This window comes from Dioscorea cayenensis, chromosome 11 (assembly GCF_009730915.1).
Source record: "Dioscorea cayenensis subsp. rotundata cultivar TDr96_F1 chromosome 11, TDr96_F1_v2_PseudoChromosome.rev07_lg8_w22 25.fasta, whole genome shotgun sequence".
In the NCBI taxonomy this organism is placed as follows: domain Eukaryota; kingdom Viridiplantae; phylum Streptophyta; class Magnoliopsida; order Dioscoreales; family Dioscoreaceae; genus Dioscorea; species Dioscorea cayenensis.
In genome coordinates this window covers 21,637,448-21,657,473 of record NC_052481.1, presented here as the reverse complement: position 1 = coordinate 21,657,473, position 20,026 = coordinate 21,637,448, and the positions used below count along the sequence as shown (strand labels likewise).

Genomic DNA, 20,026 nt, shown 5'->3' with positions numbered 1-20,026 from the left:
TTCTGGTTATTAAATAGAAATGGAGCCTTCTCTGTCAAATCATACTACAACTTTCTTATTGATGGAGGAATTCGCAGTCAACTATACTCCAAATTCTGGAAGATAAAATCACCTAGTAAAATAACTTTATTCTGTTGGCTTGCCTAGGAAAATAAAATTCTGACTCTTGAGAATCTGTTTAAAAAAAGTTGTAATCCAAATGCCACTGACACATGTATTCTATGTCATAACAACTCAGAAACAATGGACCAACTTTTCATTGATTGTATTTTCTCAGAAAGAATCTGGTCTTACTTCAAATGTTTATTAGATATTGATACTCTTCCATCCTCTGTTTCTAATATCTGGACCACTTGGATCCCCTCTTTGAATCCTACTTCCAGGATTATCGGGATCTACGTTCTGAAAGCCATCTTACGGAATATTTGGGCTGGAGCACAACAACCATTTTTAAATCAAATTCAGGTCTCCCATTTTTTTCTACTCTCTACAAAAACAACTAATTTGCTTCTTTCTTTTACGTAGATCACGGAGGCCCATCGGTGAGGAACCCTCGATCTTTGTTTAGAGGATCAAGCGCTCTCTTAACTTCACGAGCTCTAGATCAGCTCGATCCCAGTGGTGATTCGATTGCACACCTCTAGTCGGGGAGTAATCCGCTCTCGTTGTTCTTTGGGCGAGCTGTGTCTCACGATGGTTGATTCTCACGGCCCGACTTGTTATCTTTTCTCTCCTTGTTTTTACGTTTTTTTCTTTTCGAGTCTTGATTGTTTTTCCTCATCCTGGTGAGGAAAAGCGAGTCTTTACTATTTTTCTTATGTACAGTACTTTTATTTTTTTATTACGTACTTGGTGTTTTTACATTACCTTCTCTTTTTTTAAATAAATATGTGGTTTATCCACTTTATTCATACATACCATTGAACATGGAAGTGATTTCATATAAAAAAATGCCATTGAACTAAACCTCTCCTGCATAAATCCTTTGCCTAGCCACCCATTCATTTCTCTATATATCATCAACATTATTCCAAGAAAATTGGAGAGAAATATTATACACAATGGAATCAAAGAAGAATGTGTTTGAAATGGGAAAGCTAACGGTCCAAAAAATAATAATACAAAAAGAGGATTGTTCATCTCCACCAAAACCTCTTCTCATTGTAACCCCAAGTGAATCAGGGAAATACCCAGTGGTTCTCTTTCTCCATGGCTTTCTTCTCTCCAACAACTACTACTCTCTACTCCTCAACCACATCTCCTCTCATGGCTTCATCCTTGTGGCACCTCAGGTACTTTTTTTTTAAAAATAAATTAATTACTATCTAATTCCCATACACAGTACTAGCTCATATATGCATGCAAGTGAAAGTACCAATATATTATTCTACGTCCAATTGTTTTTATGAATGTCAGCTTTCTGTTATACTACCATGCTCCACCGGAGGCATCACCGGAGCAGCAGAGGTCACTGACTGGTTGGCCGGAAACCTCCAAGCTTTGTTACCAACTGGAGTTGAAGCTAATTTACAAAAGCTTGCACTGGCAGGTGTTAGGATCAAGTGAATGGAAGAGCAGCACACATACACACTATGCTGCTGGAATCCAGTGACAAAGCAATGTATTAATCACACCTTGAATTCCACTCAATTGACTATAAGCTTAAGCACTTTAATGTCATACAATAAGAGCAAAGAAGAATGAGTAAGAAATCTGGAGATTTTCACACACAAAATGACTCCTCCATTCATTCAATTAAGTACCAGGCATTTATACAAACACCTAGCAGACCAACCATCATGGTCGCACAGTACATGGCTAGAGAATATTCAATCTAAACAAATATTACAAACAAACATAACAACAGGTAGTTTTAAGCATCCCCAGATGCATTACAACCAAACACAAGCAGCTAAACAACATTCATTTCTTTCTTGTTTTGAGTCCCAAGAATTCAAGTCATTTGCTGCACTCAGACTTGTCTCCATGAATTCAGCCTTGAGTGCGCCTTGTGTCGGGACTCAAAACAAGAAAGAAATGAATCTGTTTAGCGCTGTGTTTGGTTGTAATGCATCTGGGGATGCTTAAAACACTGTGATTATGTTTGTTTGTAATATTTGTTTAGATTGAATGCTCTAGCCATGCTATGCGACTCATAGTGCGCTAGGTGTGTATAAATGCAGTGCTGGTGAATGAATGGAGGAGTCGACGTGGCTCAGATTCTCTCGTTCTGCTGCTGTGTGACGATGAAAAGTGCAAGCTATAGTCGATGAGTGGAGTCAGGTGTGATCTACGTTTGTCACTGTTCCGGCACATCATGTATGTGCTCTTCCATCATGATCTAACGATGTTATCGAAACTGTTATTAAATTCAGGCAAGGGATGTCTGGCTCCCTTACAAATAATTATCTATATTATTTTTAATATATATGTATATATATATATACTTAGATTTTTTCTTACAGCAATAAATAATAATCATCTCCTTTGTTTTTCCATATATATATATATATATATATTTGAACAAAACAAAGGTCACAGTAGAGGTGGCCATGCAGCCTTTTCTCTTATCTTTGGATGCACCAAGACAACTCTAAAGTTCTCAGCCTTAATTGGAGTTGACCCGGTGGCTGGACCTTTTAAAGGTTATCAAATCCCTCCAAGGATTTTAACCGGTAAACCATCTTCAATGGAGCTTAGAATTCCAGCAATGGTGATTGGAACTGGACTTGGAGAGAAGAAGAAGAACATGTTTTTCCCTGCTTGTGCTCCAGAGGGAGTTAATCATAAAGAGTTCTACTATGAGTGTAAACCTCCATGTTATCATGTTGTTGTGAAGGATTATGGTCATCTTGATATGTTGGATGATGATGCTCCCAAAGTGACCAAGTGTGTGTGTACTAATGGGGTGAATTGTAAGGATTTAATGAGGAGGTCAACAGGGGGTATAATGGTGGCTTTTTTGAAGGCTTATTTGATGGAAGATAATGAGAGTCTTGAAGCCATTTTTTATGGTTCTCTTGATGCTCCTGCTGAGCTTTCCCCTGTTGAGCGTCGATTGGAATGAGATGATGATGTTTTAGTTTTCTTATTATGTTTATGTTTTTTTAATTAAGTTGAAGAATACCATGTTTGTTCAGTTTTGATGTTCTTTTGGTTGTTGTACTCTCTTGTATCTATTTTGTTCCCAAGAAATAAGAATAAGAAGGAATGAAACAGGGGATGCAATAACAGTAGGAATAAAAGTTGCGTTTGTTTGTTTGGAAAAGTACCAAAGAGACTAGTTTATTATAATAATAATAATAATAATAATTACTATTACTATTACTATTACTATTACTATTACTCAGTAGATAAACCACATATTTATTAAAGCAACTAAACAGAACAAATGGACATACAAACACAATAAGAAAAAAGAAAAAAAAAAGGCAACGAGTAGTTTTATTATTTTTAACATATGGCAAAGGCATCCTGACTCCTGACAAAGTTAATAACCACATAATCATAGCATAAACCTGCTCATAGAACTAGAAATGAAAATCAGAGCTAGCATTGAATTCATAAGCTGTGCAGATAATCAAGAGAACATCCACAAAGCAAAAAAAAACTGTCTATAAAGAGTTAGCCGTTGTCCTTAAAGTCAGTACCACCTATTGTATGCACAGGAGTCTACCAATGAAAAACACAACTGTTATCTACCAGCATTTAGAAGTCATAGTTTTCTACTTTTGTTACACAAGCAAGTTTGCATCTATGCAGTTTTGAAGAAGAACAACAAGGGGTGGCTTCTCAAGCTTTCGCTGTCATTTACAAGCGTCACGGTGGCTGGTGGAGCTCAGTTTGGTTTTGCGGTGTTTGTGGGTGAATCTGTTGTTAAAAATGAGACGGCATCGCGTGAGGTATACCATGTGCGGCCACAGCCATTGCATTCCAGCTGCAAGATTTGTACATGTAACAATGTCTAAAATTAGTTGATGCAATTAAAGCATATCAATTGAGTGATTAATCTGTTCAAGTCACTCTAAACACAGTCGATAAAGTATGTTAAAATGAAAGCAAGTAGTTAACAGAAAACAGGAAAGAGGAAATTGTCAGACCTGGTACCGGTCCATATGTCCTGCAGTCTGGATGATACTTGCAACACCAACTTTCTTCTCCATGCACCTTGGACAGCGAGCATCAGTCATCTGATTGAATAAGCCTAACATAGTTAGCAAAGTTCTTTGCAGTCCATTTTCCAATGAAACACAATGTTACAAGGAGAGGTTTATCAGTTATTATGTTTCAGTTTTGGATGGGTAGAATTTGTAATCATTGTTGCCAAGTATAATCATAGCTTCACAGGTAAATTAACATGAATAACCGGAGGTTGATGCTATAAGTTTGTATGCATGTTTCGGGTTGCTGGTGTACATACACACAACGAAGGAGACAATAACCTGCATTTTTTTTGACACGTCAGGCTCCTTTGATGTTTTCTCTTGTGCAGTGAAGCCATCCTGAAATGCTGACTATATCAGTTCAGAAGCAATATATATATGCGCAATGCACTGAAATGCTATCGGTAAAGAAGCAAATATATACACAGTTACATTCTTGTGCAAGCAACAAAGTAAATTTAAAGCAATGAAAATCTAGCTGGAGAACTTCAAGCGAGGAAGGGTATAATTTCATCCTTAAAAGGCAGTGTAAGAAGAACGTAGATATGGGTTTTGAGTATTCAAGTATTGGAGAGTATCAGGCACTATAATGAGCTAGATATCTGAATACTGTCAGAAATAAGCACATTGAATTCAGAAGAGCGGCAAACATTTTAGTAAAACAAATTCTTTTTAAAGAAATAGGGCTCAAGAGAGGGATTCAAATCATATTAAAATTAAAATTAAAATAACACAAGATTCTTAAAATCATCAAAATTCATGAAAATCAGTATTAAAAAAATAGAAAAATAAGAATAAAATCACAAAAATTAAAAAAAAAAATTATGGAGTTTAAAAAGATTTAAAAAAATTATCTTAAATAAATTGAAGATTGATATTAAAATGAGAAAGGAAAATTAAGGCCAACAATCTCTTGGTCAATTGGCACCATATCCCCTAGGTAGGGTGTTTGTGTCCCGTTAAAGATGTGGGTTCCAATCTCAACTTATACAGGGTGAGAGCATATATGTGCTGAGAGTAGTAATTCTATGCATGTGCATATCCCTAATACGTGCCTTGTCCACATTTAATTAGAAAAAAATAAAGAAGAAAAAAGATTGACTGTGGACGGGAAAGAACATAAGTGACACAAAACCCTTATTGTTCAGATAAACTGATATAAAGTATAGTCACATGGAAGGGATGCAATCCAAACATGTCCTTAATGTATCAAAATGTATTTAAAGAAAAGCTGCATATCACCTCTATGGATATGTAAGTTTATGTATCCGAACCACATTGCTTGAAGGATATCAAAATAACCAACACATGCACAATGATGTCCATTACTGTTTGTATGCATAATGCACTTACAAGTGCGCCATTGAAACTTAAAATGAAAAGCTAGAAAGATTGGAGTATGCAACCCCACTGTTAATCCTAAGACGAGAGCCTAGGCCCTAGACATGATACTGATCACAAACAGAAGCAAAATATATTCACCTTTTTTAAAAAAAAAAAAACAAGTGGAATTGAATGGATACCTTTAGTTCATTTGGAAGCATGTTTATGATGACTGCAGCGTCCAGCTCCTTGTTCAGCAGACGCCTAGCTAGTACTCCCTTGTTTTGCATTGATATGGAAGGAGATAACCAATTATTTATCACAGATATCATATATTCATCAGTTATATTTTGGAAAGAAAATTGGACATCTTCGAATAATCAAACAAGATATTGCCATAAAAGTTACACAATCATCAAAAGCAAGCTTCCATAAATGGGAATTTCAGACTCATCTGAGAATGCAGTTGACAACATAGCATGCATGAACAAGAAGTGCAGTCCTAACTGGCATCATGCATATGATAATAAGATCGATAACATGCACGTCTTGCACAGCATATCATTCAATATCAGTTATCCATCCCTCAATACACAATCCAAAACATCAAATACTAATTATAAGAGGTGTGCAGTATTGACAAAGAAAAGTGATAAATTCAAACAAGCAAAGGAAGTCCAAGATGCACATTATAGAGTGGTAAAACAAGCATGGAAGAAAGCAATATCCATTAAGGACTAAAAAAGCTGGTAGACTGAAAAAAATCTTTTCTGAGAATTCACCATAAACAACTACATTGAATTTTTTAAATTATAAAACATAAATGGCACCATGAAATAAAAAGGCATTCAAATTATAAGTTGAGATTTTCATAAATGACAAATCTCATCAATATTTTCAACTTAAGTGAAGTTTGTTTTAACATCGTACGACTTAATATTCTCATTATGATAAAAATTAACAAATCACAAATGGAAACCAAACTTATACACAGTTTAACAAATAGATAAGAAAAGAGGGCACATCATTGAGTAAGTAAAACAATGCATGCAAATTAGCTGGGATCAACAGATCCAACAATATTAAAATCTTAAAGCCTTCCAAAATTGATAGTGTAAAATGCCATCAATGGCAAACAGGGAAATTGAATGCTAGAAATTATTTATCCTGACCTTTAGATTGAAATCCAATTGCCGCATCTTCTGGTTATATTTTTGGAAATCAGAAGAAAAGGCGTCAAATGAAGCTTTTTCAAGTGCTGCAATCACAGATACAGCAGTGTCTGGCCAGCAAATTCTTCCAAAACCCTAGAGATTAGAACCTTTAATGAGAATGAGATATCAAAACCAGAATAACATAAAGTTAATACAACCCAAGTCTGCCCTCTACCTCATCTTTTGCACCAATATAGTTATGTTTTTAACAAATAATGGTACCACAAAAAGCCCTCACTACTCGCTACCACAAATGCAATCATCTTGTGGAGAGCTTCCAAAAAAATGAGTGAAAACATTATTTTCATAAAAAAAAAGAGGGTAATGAAAGATAATCAATATAAATCATCAGATTTAAAAAGTAAAAGTTGGCAGTATGAACGTTATAGCAATGCAGAGCAAGCGGCAAAAGCTTGTTAGATATATCATCATTGGACTATTATGTAAACTAACCATGAGAGCGTGAGAGAATGAATATCCAAAGGGGGGAAAAAGGCACAGCCTCTAATAGTAAAGCCTGACACTGGAGAAAGCATATTCTTACATTGCCATTTTCATTAGTGCTTTTCTCTGCTGACTGATATTCCTTCAAGTTGCATGAAGGCTCGATTACTTGGAGAAGCTTTGCTAACCACTTGTCTCGGTTTGCAACTCCAGTCTCAGCTTTGAATTTAACTAGAATATTAAGGTACTTGGAGACATCAGGAATAGAAGCACTAGGTGAATCCACCTTCACTCCATGGCTAGATGCCACAGTCATTCCACCTCTCAAAGCATTAGGAGGAGGTGGGGCCGGATTCCTGATTTGGAATTTGCCCTTCAGCTTATCCTTCACACTAGCAGGAGCATCTTCAACAATATCTGGAAGTTCTCCTAAACGCTTTCTAGTTTCATTAACAAGACGAGTGATCTCACGTTTCACATCATCGTCAAGATCATACTCATTTAATTTCCATAGCTTCTTCTGAAGAGTATCATAAAACTTTTGCACAATGAAACCTGGATACTCTGTACGAATTGGTGGTTGCTTGTGCATTGGAATGAAATGAATGACACACTTGTGCATCACACATTCTGCAGGAAGCTCATCAATGTGGGAGCTGAAATAGATTTCTCTGGTATCTCTTCCTTGCCAGGTCCCACCTCCCTCTTTAGTTGCTTCTTCAGGGCGGTAAAACCACTGCCCAGTAACCATCACACTGCCATTTACATCTTGGGTTATGTCCTACAAACACCCGTAGAGTAAAATAAAAATGAATATTTAGAGAACACCATGCCCAGAAAGCTTCCATTATGAGTCTGACGATAACTATTCAAACATCGACAAATTAGTGGATGCTTCTAAATAAAAGACAGGGATTCTGGATCTTCAAAGCATAAACTATGACAAAGTTGGAGATTTCCAATTCAACTATCATTCCATTCATTCACCTCAATAACAGAGCATACTCCCCTTAAAGGAATAAGGAATAATTTAAAATATTAGAGGTTAAGAAAATCAGGTATCAAACTATAGCATGAATGCTCAGTCTATGTACCAACATTCCAGAGCATAATTTTTTTTTTAAAAAAAAAATCTTAAAATAAAGACATTGAACTGTATAACATCCAGGAAAATCATGTGAGGATTCGGATCAAAATTTCTATCTATCCATGCTACAAATCAAACACACCATTCAAACACTCACAAAGCACCACGATTTAAAAAGCAAAACAAACACAAATAGTCCAACAATTCTTCCATCCTTTTCAAATAATAATAATAAAAAAGCAGTAAAAATGTGAAAAATAAATCACAATCGAACTCCTCACCTTAATAATGGCGATGTAAGGCTTCTCTTTTACATGCTCCGGCGACAAGAGCACATTATCATTCTAAACACAACGAAAAAAAAAAATCTCAACAAACGCACAAAAACACATTCAAAGCAAAATAACAAAGGAATCGATAGGAGAGAAAGAGGATAATCACGAGTTTGTAAACATTGCCATAGTGTTCAAATGACTCAAAGTGCAAATTCCTGTTCCTCCCTTTCCCCGAAACCCTAACCGGCATACCGATCGGCTTGGCAGCCTCCTCAACTTCCAGGTCATCATTCGCCGCTTCTTCTCCACTGGCCTCGAACACCGAACCATTCTTCCGAGAATTCTCCTGCTTCACTTCCTCCTTACGGTCGCCGATGCCGGCGCCGCCGTCGCATTCGTTGTCGCTGAAGCGGCGCTTCGTCATCGCCGGAGAAGAGAGGACGAAAGAGGATGATGGACTTCTCGTCCGGCGAAAGCAGGGGGAGGAGAAACTATAAATGGGATTCATTACGAAAAAGGGCATGGACTTTAAGTAAATTACGAGAATGCCACTGCTTAGTCGACGGTGTTGCATGTCCTTTTCTGCAGATAATTCTCTGTTTTGGTGCCGGTAAATCTGAACCGATGCAAAATGGACCCGGAATTTGACTCCAGAAAAGGACCTCACTATTTTTTTTGTTTAATTGCCGTCGGTACAAGTCCCTATAATTATATATTTTCTGTCTTTTTTTTTTTAATCTTTTTTAATATTTTAGGTATAATTAAATCTTTATATTTGGTCAAGTTAGGTTGTTCTAGTCCACGAAAATATTTTTAGGTACAATTAAGTCCCTTCGCGATTTACGTTTCTCTCATCTACACTGTAGACTTTAGAATGGCCAGATTCGACTAAATATGAGGAAACTGTAATCGCTCTTAAAAATATCAGCAAAAGCTAAAAGGCAGAAAGTACGCAATTCAGGGGACATCTGACAATTAAAAAAAAATTTAAAAAAATTTCATACTACAATTAAAAAAAATCTATATTCTAGTGTTCATATTTATCACTAAAACCTAACAGTTTTTTGGTGTATTAACACTTAGGTTCATTGCACATAATGTTTATTTCAGGAAAAAACTAAAATTGAAAATTATGACACATATGTGTTGAAGTATTAACTTCACGTCTGTGCATGTCTTTGACTTCTCTTGAATGGGAGGTACTTGTCTTGTATTTATAAATATATATATATATATATATATATATATATATATATATATATATACATTAAAATTTAATATTATTATATATGTCTAAGTGGTTTACCATAGATTATCCTTTGCCTTTAATAACTAAATTATTTTAATCCTACATTTTTTATTTCCAATTAAATGTATATATATATACATATATATTAGGGGTGAAATAAAATTTATATATTAGTAATTATAAAAGTGAGGGTCAATTGTAGATAAAATATATTTATATAACATATCTATTTTGTAAATATGAGATGGGGAAAAAAATTAGGGATGAATATTTTTATTTATGATTTATATAGGCCATGTGGTTTGTCATGTAAACCAATTGGTTATTCTTTGGGTGAGATTTGCTTGTGCTGCCGTCAAGCGTAACCGACCTTTCATTTGGGGTACTTTTGTCTACTTGTTTTGTTAATTAAATTAAAAAAAAAAAAAAGGGGAAATGAGTTTTCTCTTTTTTGTGTTGATGTAAATAAGGAACGGAAAGTTTATAAAATATTTCTTTTAATAGTTTTGCTGAATAAGATATTCTAAAGGTTGTGAAAAACAGAGTAAAATCTAAATTCCTTTAATTTCTTACACTTCATTTTTGGTTTGGTTACGCAGAAAGTAAAATAAAATTGTAAATGGTGATGGGCACCCAATTAAAATGGTGATGGACATATATATATATATATAGATACAGAAACACATCAATTATTATGGTTTTATGATATTTTTAGAGATTTATCATCTAAAGTGAGCTAACATGCTAGGTAACGCAGACATGTCAAGTGCTTATAAAATAATATATATCTAGGATCATAATCCATGATGATAAATTTCTTGTCACACAACTCTAGAAAGGTGGAGTATATGACTTTTCATACAAGAGACCCACACTAGAACTAAATAAATAATACTCTATAATATTATATCTAATAAACAGTGAATAAATAGTATTTTATTGTACCGGGAGCGTGAGGTTTCAAATCCATACCTGTCAATTTATTGCTAAGGGGCCTTATCACTAGGCCATCCTAGTGTTGGGCTTTTTGTTAGATTAATAACTCACGTACATTTTTATATATTAGAACCAACTTTTCTTATATTATGAATAAATAAAACATGATTTTGACTTTTGAATGGGTCATTGACATGTGAGTGTGGACATTTTATAGATAATAACTTGGGAATAAAAATGGATATACCTAAAAGACAGAACTGCAACAAGTGGCAATACCAGTTAGAAAAATCATCAAGTTCCAAAACCTTCCATATGAGATGATCACGACAAATCCATCGATCGGCTTGATTCAATGTTTCCTCTGATTATCAGGGTAAGAGTGCCTCTTTGAGGCCTGGGTGATCTGTTTGTTTCAGCTAGTACTCTTATATCTCTTAAATTACTTGACTTTTCTCTCTTGTGCTTCACTCATGTTTATGTCTCCACGCTCGTGAAAACAATCTCATGTACTTTAGTTTTTTATTAAAAAATTTAAAATTTATCATCATTTATATATATATATATATATATATATATATATATATATATATATATATATATACTTTTACCTACAAGATGAGCCAGCGGCTAACATTTTTAAACTAGTTATTTGAGAATTAGAGTAGATACACTTATAATCTGGGTGAGCAGCAGGAGTTTTAAATTAATAAAGCTTGTTTACTCATCCTAGATTTTTAAACAAATAGCAAATGATTTATAGCGGATAATAGTCTAAAAGTACCATAGAAGACTTTAAGTTGGTAAATGACCCATCCTTGTTCTCCAACATCTTAATTATTAAGCTATAAATTAACCCCATTTTGATCTCTCTCCAATCACTAATTGATCACCAAACTATTTAGACTTACTCCCACTTTTTTTTTTCTCTATCATCTTAACATACTGAGAAAGAATGGGTGTTATTAATGGAGTTCTATGAAAGATTTTTTTTAAAAAAATAGATACATAAAAAAAGTAGTTCAACATACAATAAAAACATGTGTTGAAAGATGGAGAACAACAATAATAAAAGAATAATATGTACCAAAAAATATAAAGAAGAGAGAAAAATATGAAAAATAAAAAAGGGGTAATTTTGATAGTATAAAATCAAAAATATTGGATTTTAAAGAACTTAAAAAAAAACATGATATGTAGATCAGTTTGTAGCAGAGCAGTAAGACATTTTCGCAAAAATTAATTATAAATTAAATATGAATATATATATATATATATATATATATATATATATATATATATATGTTTATTTACATAATTTCTAACACAATTAACTAATCATGTCCAAATTAAAAAATGTAATAAATCAGCCATTTACACATGGACTCACATAATAATTAGTTAATTAAAAAAAAAAAAAAAATGAACACGCACATGGCGTGTAACCCCAACTGTCACGACAAACATGATATTATGCTTAAATTATGCAAGTCCTGATTACACTCAAAAGCATGATATCAATACGTCAACTGTGAACTAACTGTCAGTAGTTAATGAAAAATATGTGATAATTTATGGGTAGATAAACAGTGCTATCAACAGTGCCCAAATTTTATAAGGATTTAAAAAATAAATAGATGGGGTTTTTCTAGCTAGTAAAAATCAATTTTGATGGTTTAGTTTAAATTTGAGTTACTATTACGATTACAATTTGACGGTTCAAATCAGAGTATTATGTATCATATGCTATTTAACGAAAACAAATCTCTATACTTTGAAGACTGTTGGATTGAAATTCAATATTTAATAACGAGCTTTCGTAAATGACGTGGGCTCTATATATATACATATAAGCTGTGTCATCTATGAACGTCCATAGATATATTATCTAATGATGTTCATGATTAATTATTAGATTTCAATTCAACAGTTTTGACGAATCATTGATAATTAACATTGGGATGCACAGTTATTCCATCACAACAGTTTTATCATTATATCACAGGTGTCGAGCTCGATTTATTCCCCTAGAAAAAAAAAATCTATAACCAACAATCACCCTTTAATTCAACCCAATAAAAAGATCAACTACTGTCTAAGCTAACTATTTGCGCCATCTCTCTCATTCTCTTCCTTTTTATCTCTCACGTTAATTTTCTCTCTTGTTTATTTAATCTCTACCGACCATCCTCAAAGAACATTTGCACTTATATACACACACAATTGTATAAATATATAAAATATAATTCATGCTTGATATAAAACGTAATTATGTGCTTCCTTTATTTTAACTTCAAATATATTGTAAATTATTGTAATCACAATATATTTAGAGTGTTATAATAATCAAATTGGAATATTTTTTCAATAATTTCAAAGGCACAAGAACATCTAGAGTTGAAAGATAATTTTTTTCCCCAATAATAACCCGTTCATCTGTTTTCTCCCGAACATAAAGATTAAATTAAGAACCTTTACCCATAATCAGACATATTTGACACCATTACATTCAATGCGGTGAGCCACTGCAAAAAAACTATTGATACATATGTATTTATAATATATATATATATATATATATATATATATATATATATATATATTTTGAAAGAATGGATGAACCACTGATGCATTAATTGCAAAAGAAATAAAAAAAAATAACAAACAACAAAACAAAACAAAAAAACAGAGGGACAGATCACTAGAAGTGAGGTGCCTCATTTACAACCCAAATAAAACTAAAATCGTCCAAGAAAAGATCAGCAGTAGGATGCCTATCACCAACGGCTAGGAGAATAAAAAAACAGAGCGCCATCGAGAGTGGATTTATAATATGTATATATATTGACAATTACTATAACTGATGTTAAAGCTGTGCCATGAGCTGAAAAAATTGAATGTCTGGTCCAAATGCCTTCATCGGATGATATGAAATACGAGTTACAAATATGGATCTGTAACGAAGGATTTATAACCACCGGGAATGTCTTAAACTAATTATTAAAGCTTAAGGAACTTATTTTTTCTCATCAAACCAAAGTTACCAATTAAACACAAACAAAAGGGAAACATATACTTCAAACAAAGTGATTAACAAAGAACACATCAATTAAGCAAGTAGCAAAACACATAAGAGCGCAAAACCATCATCCTCAACTATTATTCTTGGGCTTCTCCCTCTCAGTTTCTTGAGCACCTTGTTCATGATGATCAAAGGCAGAGATGAAGGTCTTCACTGAATTTTCCATAGACTTCACACCCCTTTTTATCTTAAAGAAAAAAAATAAAATAAAATTCTTCTCATTAGAAAACTCAAATAACTCAATTAAATGGCAAGTTAATTTTTTTTTTTTTTAAACTCTAAAACAGGGTTACATGCACTACCAGAGTTTATATGAAGATGAAAAGAAGAGAAGAGAAGTGGCTGACAGGGTCAACCATGACCCTTCTCCGGACAAGCTTTTCAGTCAACTTGGGATCTCTACCCACCATGGATTATTTTTTTAAAAAAAAATAAAATAAAAGTGAATAAACCACAGCTTTATTGAAAATAACATAAGATAACAGAAGAACAGTCCTCTCACCAGAGGTGAGGGTCAAAACGCTGTACAACAAAATGAGAAAAAGCCAAAGATAAACACTGGACAAACGAAAAACACCGTCTGGAACTTCAAGCTTGTCCAGGCAAACAGGTGGGGGGACCTACTTCTGTGCTACATCAAGCTCTGGATCGCCAGTTTGATTGGAGACTCTAGCGCTAAGGAAATTGAGAGAGCGCTTGATTCGTTGGGATGCCTCGATAAGAGACTACTGATGACTGTCGGAAGCTGTTGAGAACCGGGAAAGCGGCATGTTAGCAAATTTAAAAATAATAGTGTAAAACGGTAAAGCATTTAGTTGATAAATACGGGTATTTTGTTCAATCCAGATATTCCACAAGATTACTCAGGAAATGAAATCCCAGATGCTTCGGAGTTGAGGATTAATAGATGGTAACCAAGTAGTCCAGAGCGAGGGGATAGATTGTGGAGAGAAGACTGGGTCAAAAAGTTGAAGGAAAAATGCCCAAATTCGATTTGAGAAGGTACAATCAAGAAAAAGATGATCTAGCTTCTCTGAAGCTTTGTGACAAAGAACACATGTATCACTGGTGTTTTGAAATATGCACCTTTTCTTAAAAGGATTTGTAAGAGTGAGAATTTTATCCTCTCCAGCAAGCCAGCAAAAAAGAATTATTTTGCTAGGACTACGAATTTTCCAGAAATGCGGGTAGAGTGGACTACGCATTCCACCATCAATAAGGAATTTGTAAAAGGATTTGACAGTGAACTTTCCACTTTTTTCCAGTGCCAAGTTAAGAGAGTTGTCCTGGTTAAAGTTTATGCAAGACCGAAAGGGTAAAAGAGTGGAGTTAACGCCTGCCCAGAAGAAGGATTTATTTCTAGGTGGAGTGTGAAATAAAAGTCCATTTGAGCTTCCGTTTAGGTAGTTGGCGTGTATGATTTTGGCCCAACCACAATTTGGATTGCAAGATAGTTTCCACCACCATTTCCCAAGCAGGGCTTTATTAAAATCCTGAAGATTGAGAATTCCCCAGCCTCCCATGTCTCTGAGTCTGGAGATCCTATTCCAGGCAACCAATCTAATACCTTTGGAACCCAATTTCCACAAGAAATCTCTACGAATTTGATCAATATCTTTAATCACCCAGGCAGGGAGTTTGAAACCGACATCCAATAGACTGGAACAGTTGAGAGCACTGAGTTAATGAGAGTTAAACAACCACCAAGAGATAAGTAATTTGCTTTCCAGGGAGCGAGTCTAAAGTGAACCGTTCCAATGAGTTTAGTCCAATCTAAGCGTCTTGGTCTTTTCCCAGATAGAGAAACCCCTAAATAGGTAATGGGTAAACAATTTCTGGAACAGTTTAGGATTCTGGCCGATGAGGAGTGTGGTTGAAAACCATAATTTGCAAAATACAAATAGCTATTCGAGAAATTAATTGAGAGGCCAGAGGATCCTTCAAATACATAAAGGATTAGTTTGATGATTCAGAGATCTTCTTGTCCCCCGGCTGAGAAGATTAACATGTCATCTGCATATTAAAAGTGGCAGATGTTAACAGTTTGGTTTAAAGGAACGCCCACTAGAACTTTGGATCTAAGAGCATGAGAAAACATAGCACTCAATACATCTGCGGCCAATGCAAATAGAAGGGGGGATAGAGGATCTCCTTATCGCAAGCCTCTTTTACATCGGATATAACCCTGGGTAGTACCATTGATGATGAATTGGGTCTTAGCAGAACAGAGGATAGTGCGTATCCAAGATAGCCATCTAGACCCAAATCCTCTTGCAGCAAGGACTTCAAGAAGGAAATTCCAATCAAGAGAGTCAAAGGCTTTGGCGAAATCCACTTTGAAAACATAGCCAAGTGATTTCCGTTTCTGCATATTGAAAATTACTTCTTGAGCACCAATAATATTATTTGCAATGCACCTTCCCTTGATAAAGCCAGACTGGGATTCGTCCACCAGATTACTAATCACTGTACTTAAGCGAGAAGCAAGGATCTTTGAAATGATTTAGCAGGTGGAGTTAATTAGACTTATAGGGCGATAGTCAGAAACCTCCCCTGGCGCATTGATTTTTGCAATGAGAGCAATGTGAATCCAATTTAGACGCTCGTAGTTGAGAGATCCAACATAGAAATCATCGCAAAGTTTAACTAAGGTGTCTTGAAGAATGGTCCAGTGTTTTTGAAAAAAGAAAATTGGAAAGCCATCCGGACCTGGAGCTTTATCAGGATTTAGATCGAAGACAGCTTGTTTTATCTCATCTAAAGAGAAAGGGGATTCAAGCTGAGATAGGTCTAATCTCTCCTTATAACCAAATAAATGCTGCCAATCCAGTAGGAATCTATTAGGGAGAGGAGTACCAAAAAGAGTGTGATAATAATCATTGAAGATTCTACCGATTTTCTCATTACCTTCAATCTAGTGGCTATTATGACAAATACGTGGAATATGATTTTTTTTTCCTGCCATTAGCAATTTGATGAAAGAATTTAATGTTTGAGTCCCCCTCTTTGAGCCAAATGATTCTGGATCTTTGCTTCCAGTAAATTTCCTCCTGATTTAGGATAGAGTAGAGCTCCGTTCGGATTTGGGATAGGCGGTTGGATTCATCCACCGAGAGAGTTCTACTTTCGCCAATGATGTCAAGGGAGTTTTGTTCAACAAGTAAACTTTTTTTAATAAGATTTGAAGCACCAAAGGTATTCTTTGACCAAAGGGGAAGATTGGCTTTTAAATGTGTTAGTTTTTTGGAAAGAATAAAAGCTCCGTAACCAGAAGGGTTAATTTCCATCCACCAGTCCTGAATAAGAGTTTCTAATTGAGGTTTGATATACCAGAATTTCTCAACTCTAAAAAGTCGGGATCGCAAAAGATGTGAAAGGCAAAATTTTAATCCACAAGTAAATCTATGTTTCTCTCTGTTTGTCTGGTCACTTCCAGAGAAGAGGAAGTGAAAGGCAGAGTGTTAGTCATGCACACTGTATAGTGCATTCTGTAGTCATAAGAAATATATATTAAATATTTATTAAGAATATTATAATCAATTAATAAATTATGGAGCATAAATGTGGGGAAAAATTGCTTGCATTCCCCTTTGGAAAAGTAGGTAATTGGTATATAATATATCGTCCTAAAATCTATTTTGTCATATATCTTTTCAAACTTTTTTATTTTTTAACTAAATTATCATTTACATTTAAGGGATTGTCAAAGAAACATACTTGTACAATGTATATGGGGTGAAATCACTGTATCTCCTATATGGGATCTATGGAGGTGTGCCTGGAGTGAAACTACTAAATCTTCTACATGGGACCTACAGTCATAAATAGTATATAAATAGTATTGTTCCCGGAAGGATTCACTTTTTTTAAATTGATTAAGAAAATTTATAAAAGTTTATATTATTATTTTTATTTTTTAATATAAATTAAAAAAAATGTAAATGATAGTTTAGTTTTTCAAAAAAAATTATATTGATTTTGTATTAGAAAAGAATATATAGGAAATAGGAATTTTTTTGAAGATATATAAGTAAATATCATTTTTAGGGAACATAGCTATTTTTTCACCCTTGTAAGGATATATGTATGCATACACAAGAGAAACCCTTTAAATGTAGTTAAAGTTTTTAATAGGATGATTGAAAGACAACAGGATGGCTGGGGATGGGCATATAGGGGAGAATTTATATATATAAACTCACACAATAGAAACTCTTTAAATGTAATAAAAATTTTTAATAGGCTGTATGAAAGACAATAGGGTGACTAGGGATTGGCATATAGGGATTCCTGACTCGCAAGGATTTAACCCATTTAGGACCGAAAATCCCAGATTCAGGGGATGAGACCAGGAATGGAAAAATTCCCTTATCCTTATAATAGAGCAGGGGCGAGGTCCCTGCCTTAAAATAAAATTATATTTATATGTTTATAATGAGTTTGATTTTCAAGTATTGTATTTATGTAATTCTTTATACAATGTATGGATAACATACTGACATAAGAATTAATGAATTTAGAATCAAATAAATATCAAACTCATAAGTTGTACCTCAATTTTTGTTTAGTTAATTTTATTTCGAGGAGTGCGGGCTTTCCCCTCCCCGGTTGCTCAGTTGGAACAAGGACAAAGAGTGAGCAGGGAGAAATTCCCGGCCCCATCTATCCTTGTCTTGTGGCCATTCCTAAAGATAACTCCGAAATTTTTTACCATCCTCTTTGAACTAAATCAAACTACAAAATTTGACATGTTCACATTATATTTACATATAATATATACTCGCATGGTAGCCAGTTAAAATGTCACGAACATATTTTCCAAATCCATAATTGTATGCGCGCGAGAGCGCACACACACATATATATATATACTCATAAGTCATACCCAATATTTGTTTATTAAGACAATAAGTGACTGCTTGGAATGGGTATGAACAATTAATCTTGTATTCAGTGTTGGAAATGTTACATACATGCTTGCGTCCTTCATGGATGCTCTCTTTTGAACCACTACGAGCTCTGGCTTAAACTCATTAACATCATCTCTCTTGAGACATTCAAGGGTTGATTTAGGAATTAACGAACTCTCATGCTTGCATGGGTGCATTAATGAAGCGGCTTACGTACTTCCTTTCTATTAAGCATCAAGCCACATCCATGATCTCCTCTCTAAGAATTAACTTCTGCCATTAATTCTAGCTATATAGATATAAGGAAAGTCTCATGCATTATGTTAAAAAAAAAAATTTATATATTCAAAAAAGAAAGTCTCATGCATGATGCACTCATCCACTGCAAGACAGCTCATTGTGTACTGATGGTTCCTAGCTTTCTCTTTCATTGATCTCAATATGGTTAATTTCAAGGATGAGCTATCTGGTCTATAACCTTCCCAAACTTTCCATGCCTCTTGATTATTGTTGAGAGATAAAAGCTTGCTTAGTGCAAATCACACCAAATCATATATATAGCGAGAGAACGCTTGCATGCATGTTTTCATTTACTCATTTTTTGCTTGGTTGGAATAATATATTAATTAAGGGAGAAGAGTGAAGTGAATGTCATGAATGATGCTCATCATGCCACTTTCAGAAGAAGATGAAGAGGAAATTGAGTAACTTAATTCAAGCCCTATAATTCTTTTATGTCTCCAATATATATATATATATATATATATATGCAAATGGACACATGATACTTGTGCTGAATGGAGTTGTGAGCCAGCTCTCTGATATATATATTTTCCATATAAAAGCGGCTGCATGTATGATGGAGTTCTAGATATAATAATATTCTTTTCTTGCCTCTTCTGAAAACTTTTTTATAAAACAATATTAAGTTATTCTTTCCCGTACAATTCGTCCCAATTTTCTATTCCATCTATTTGTGTGAACACCGCACATGAAAGATGTTAAACTTTTGGAGCAAAATATAATAAAATAGCTTTATTCCTTTCCCAAAAAATAATAATTTAAACCTTGTGCTTCAATCAGTGGGTTGTCTTATTATTTTTATTATAATTTCCACTGCATAATTAAACCAAATACAAGAAGAGGTAATAAATTGTAAATTGATTTTAGTACAATACGCCGTTGGTAATAATTTATTTATTGAATGAAAAGTTCATTATTAATCAGTTTTCTTCTAATTTTTTTATCCTTTTATTTAAAATTTTTCTTTACCATTTGTTGGAATGGTTTACAAGACACAAACCTGATGAATTATATTGTATATATATATATTGATACATGTG

The 20,026-nt window shown here is 34.2% G+C and overlaps 2 protein-coding genes across 2 annotated transcripts; one reads left to right on the top strand and one right to left on the bottom strand.

The window, feature by feature from the left end:
• Positions 1 to 996: 996 nt before the first annotated feature.
• Positions 997 to 3,067, top strand: LOC120271775 (chlorophyllase-2-like). Its single transcript, XM_039278451.1, has 3 exons — positions 997 to 1,292; positions 1,417 to 1,549; positions 2,535 to 3,067. The coding sequence occupies exons 1-3, from the start codon at positions 1,062 to 1,064 to the stop codon at positions 3,065 to 3,067; spliced, it is 897 nt and encodes a 298-aa protein (XP_039134385.1). The 5' UTR covers positions 997 to 1,061.
• A 530-nt stretch (positions 3,068 to 3,597) lies between these two features.
• Positions 3,598 to 8,960, bottom strand: LOC120271823. The gene is made up of 8 exons (XM_039278497.1): positions 8,673 to 8,960; positions 8,513 to 8,575; positions 7,245 to 7,925; positions 6,659 to 6,793; positions 5,687 to 5,764; positions 4,443 to 4,502; positions 4,101 to 4,190; positions 3,598 to 3,937 (listed from the first exon to the last, which is right to left on the bottom strand). The coding sequence occupies exons 1-8, from the start codon at positions 8,928 to 8,930 to the stop codon at positions 3,839 to 3,841; spliced, it is 1,464 nt and encodes a 487-aa protein (XP_039134431.1). The 5' UTR covers positions 8,931 to 8,960; the 3' UTR covers positions 3,598 to 3,838.
• Between the last annotated feature and the right edge of the window lie 11,066 nt (positions 8,961 to 20,026).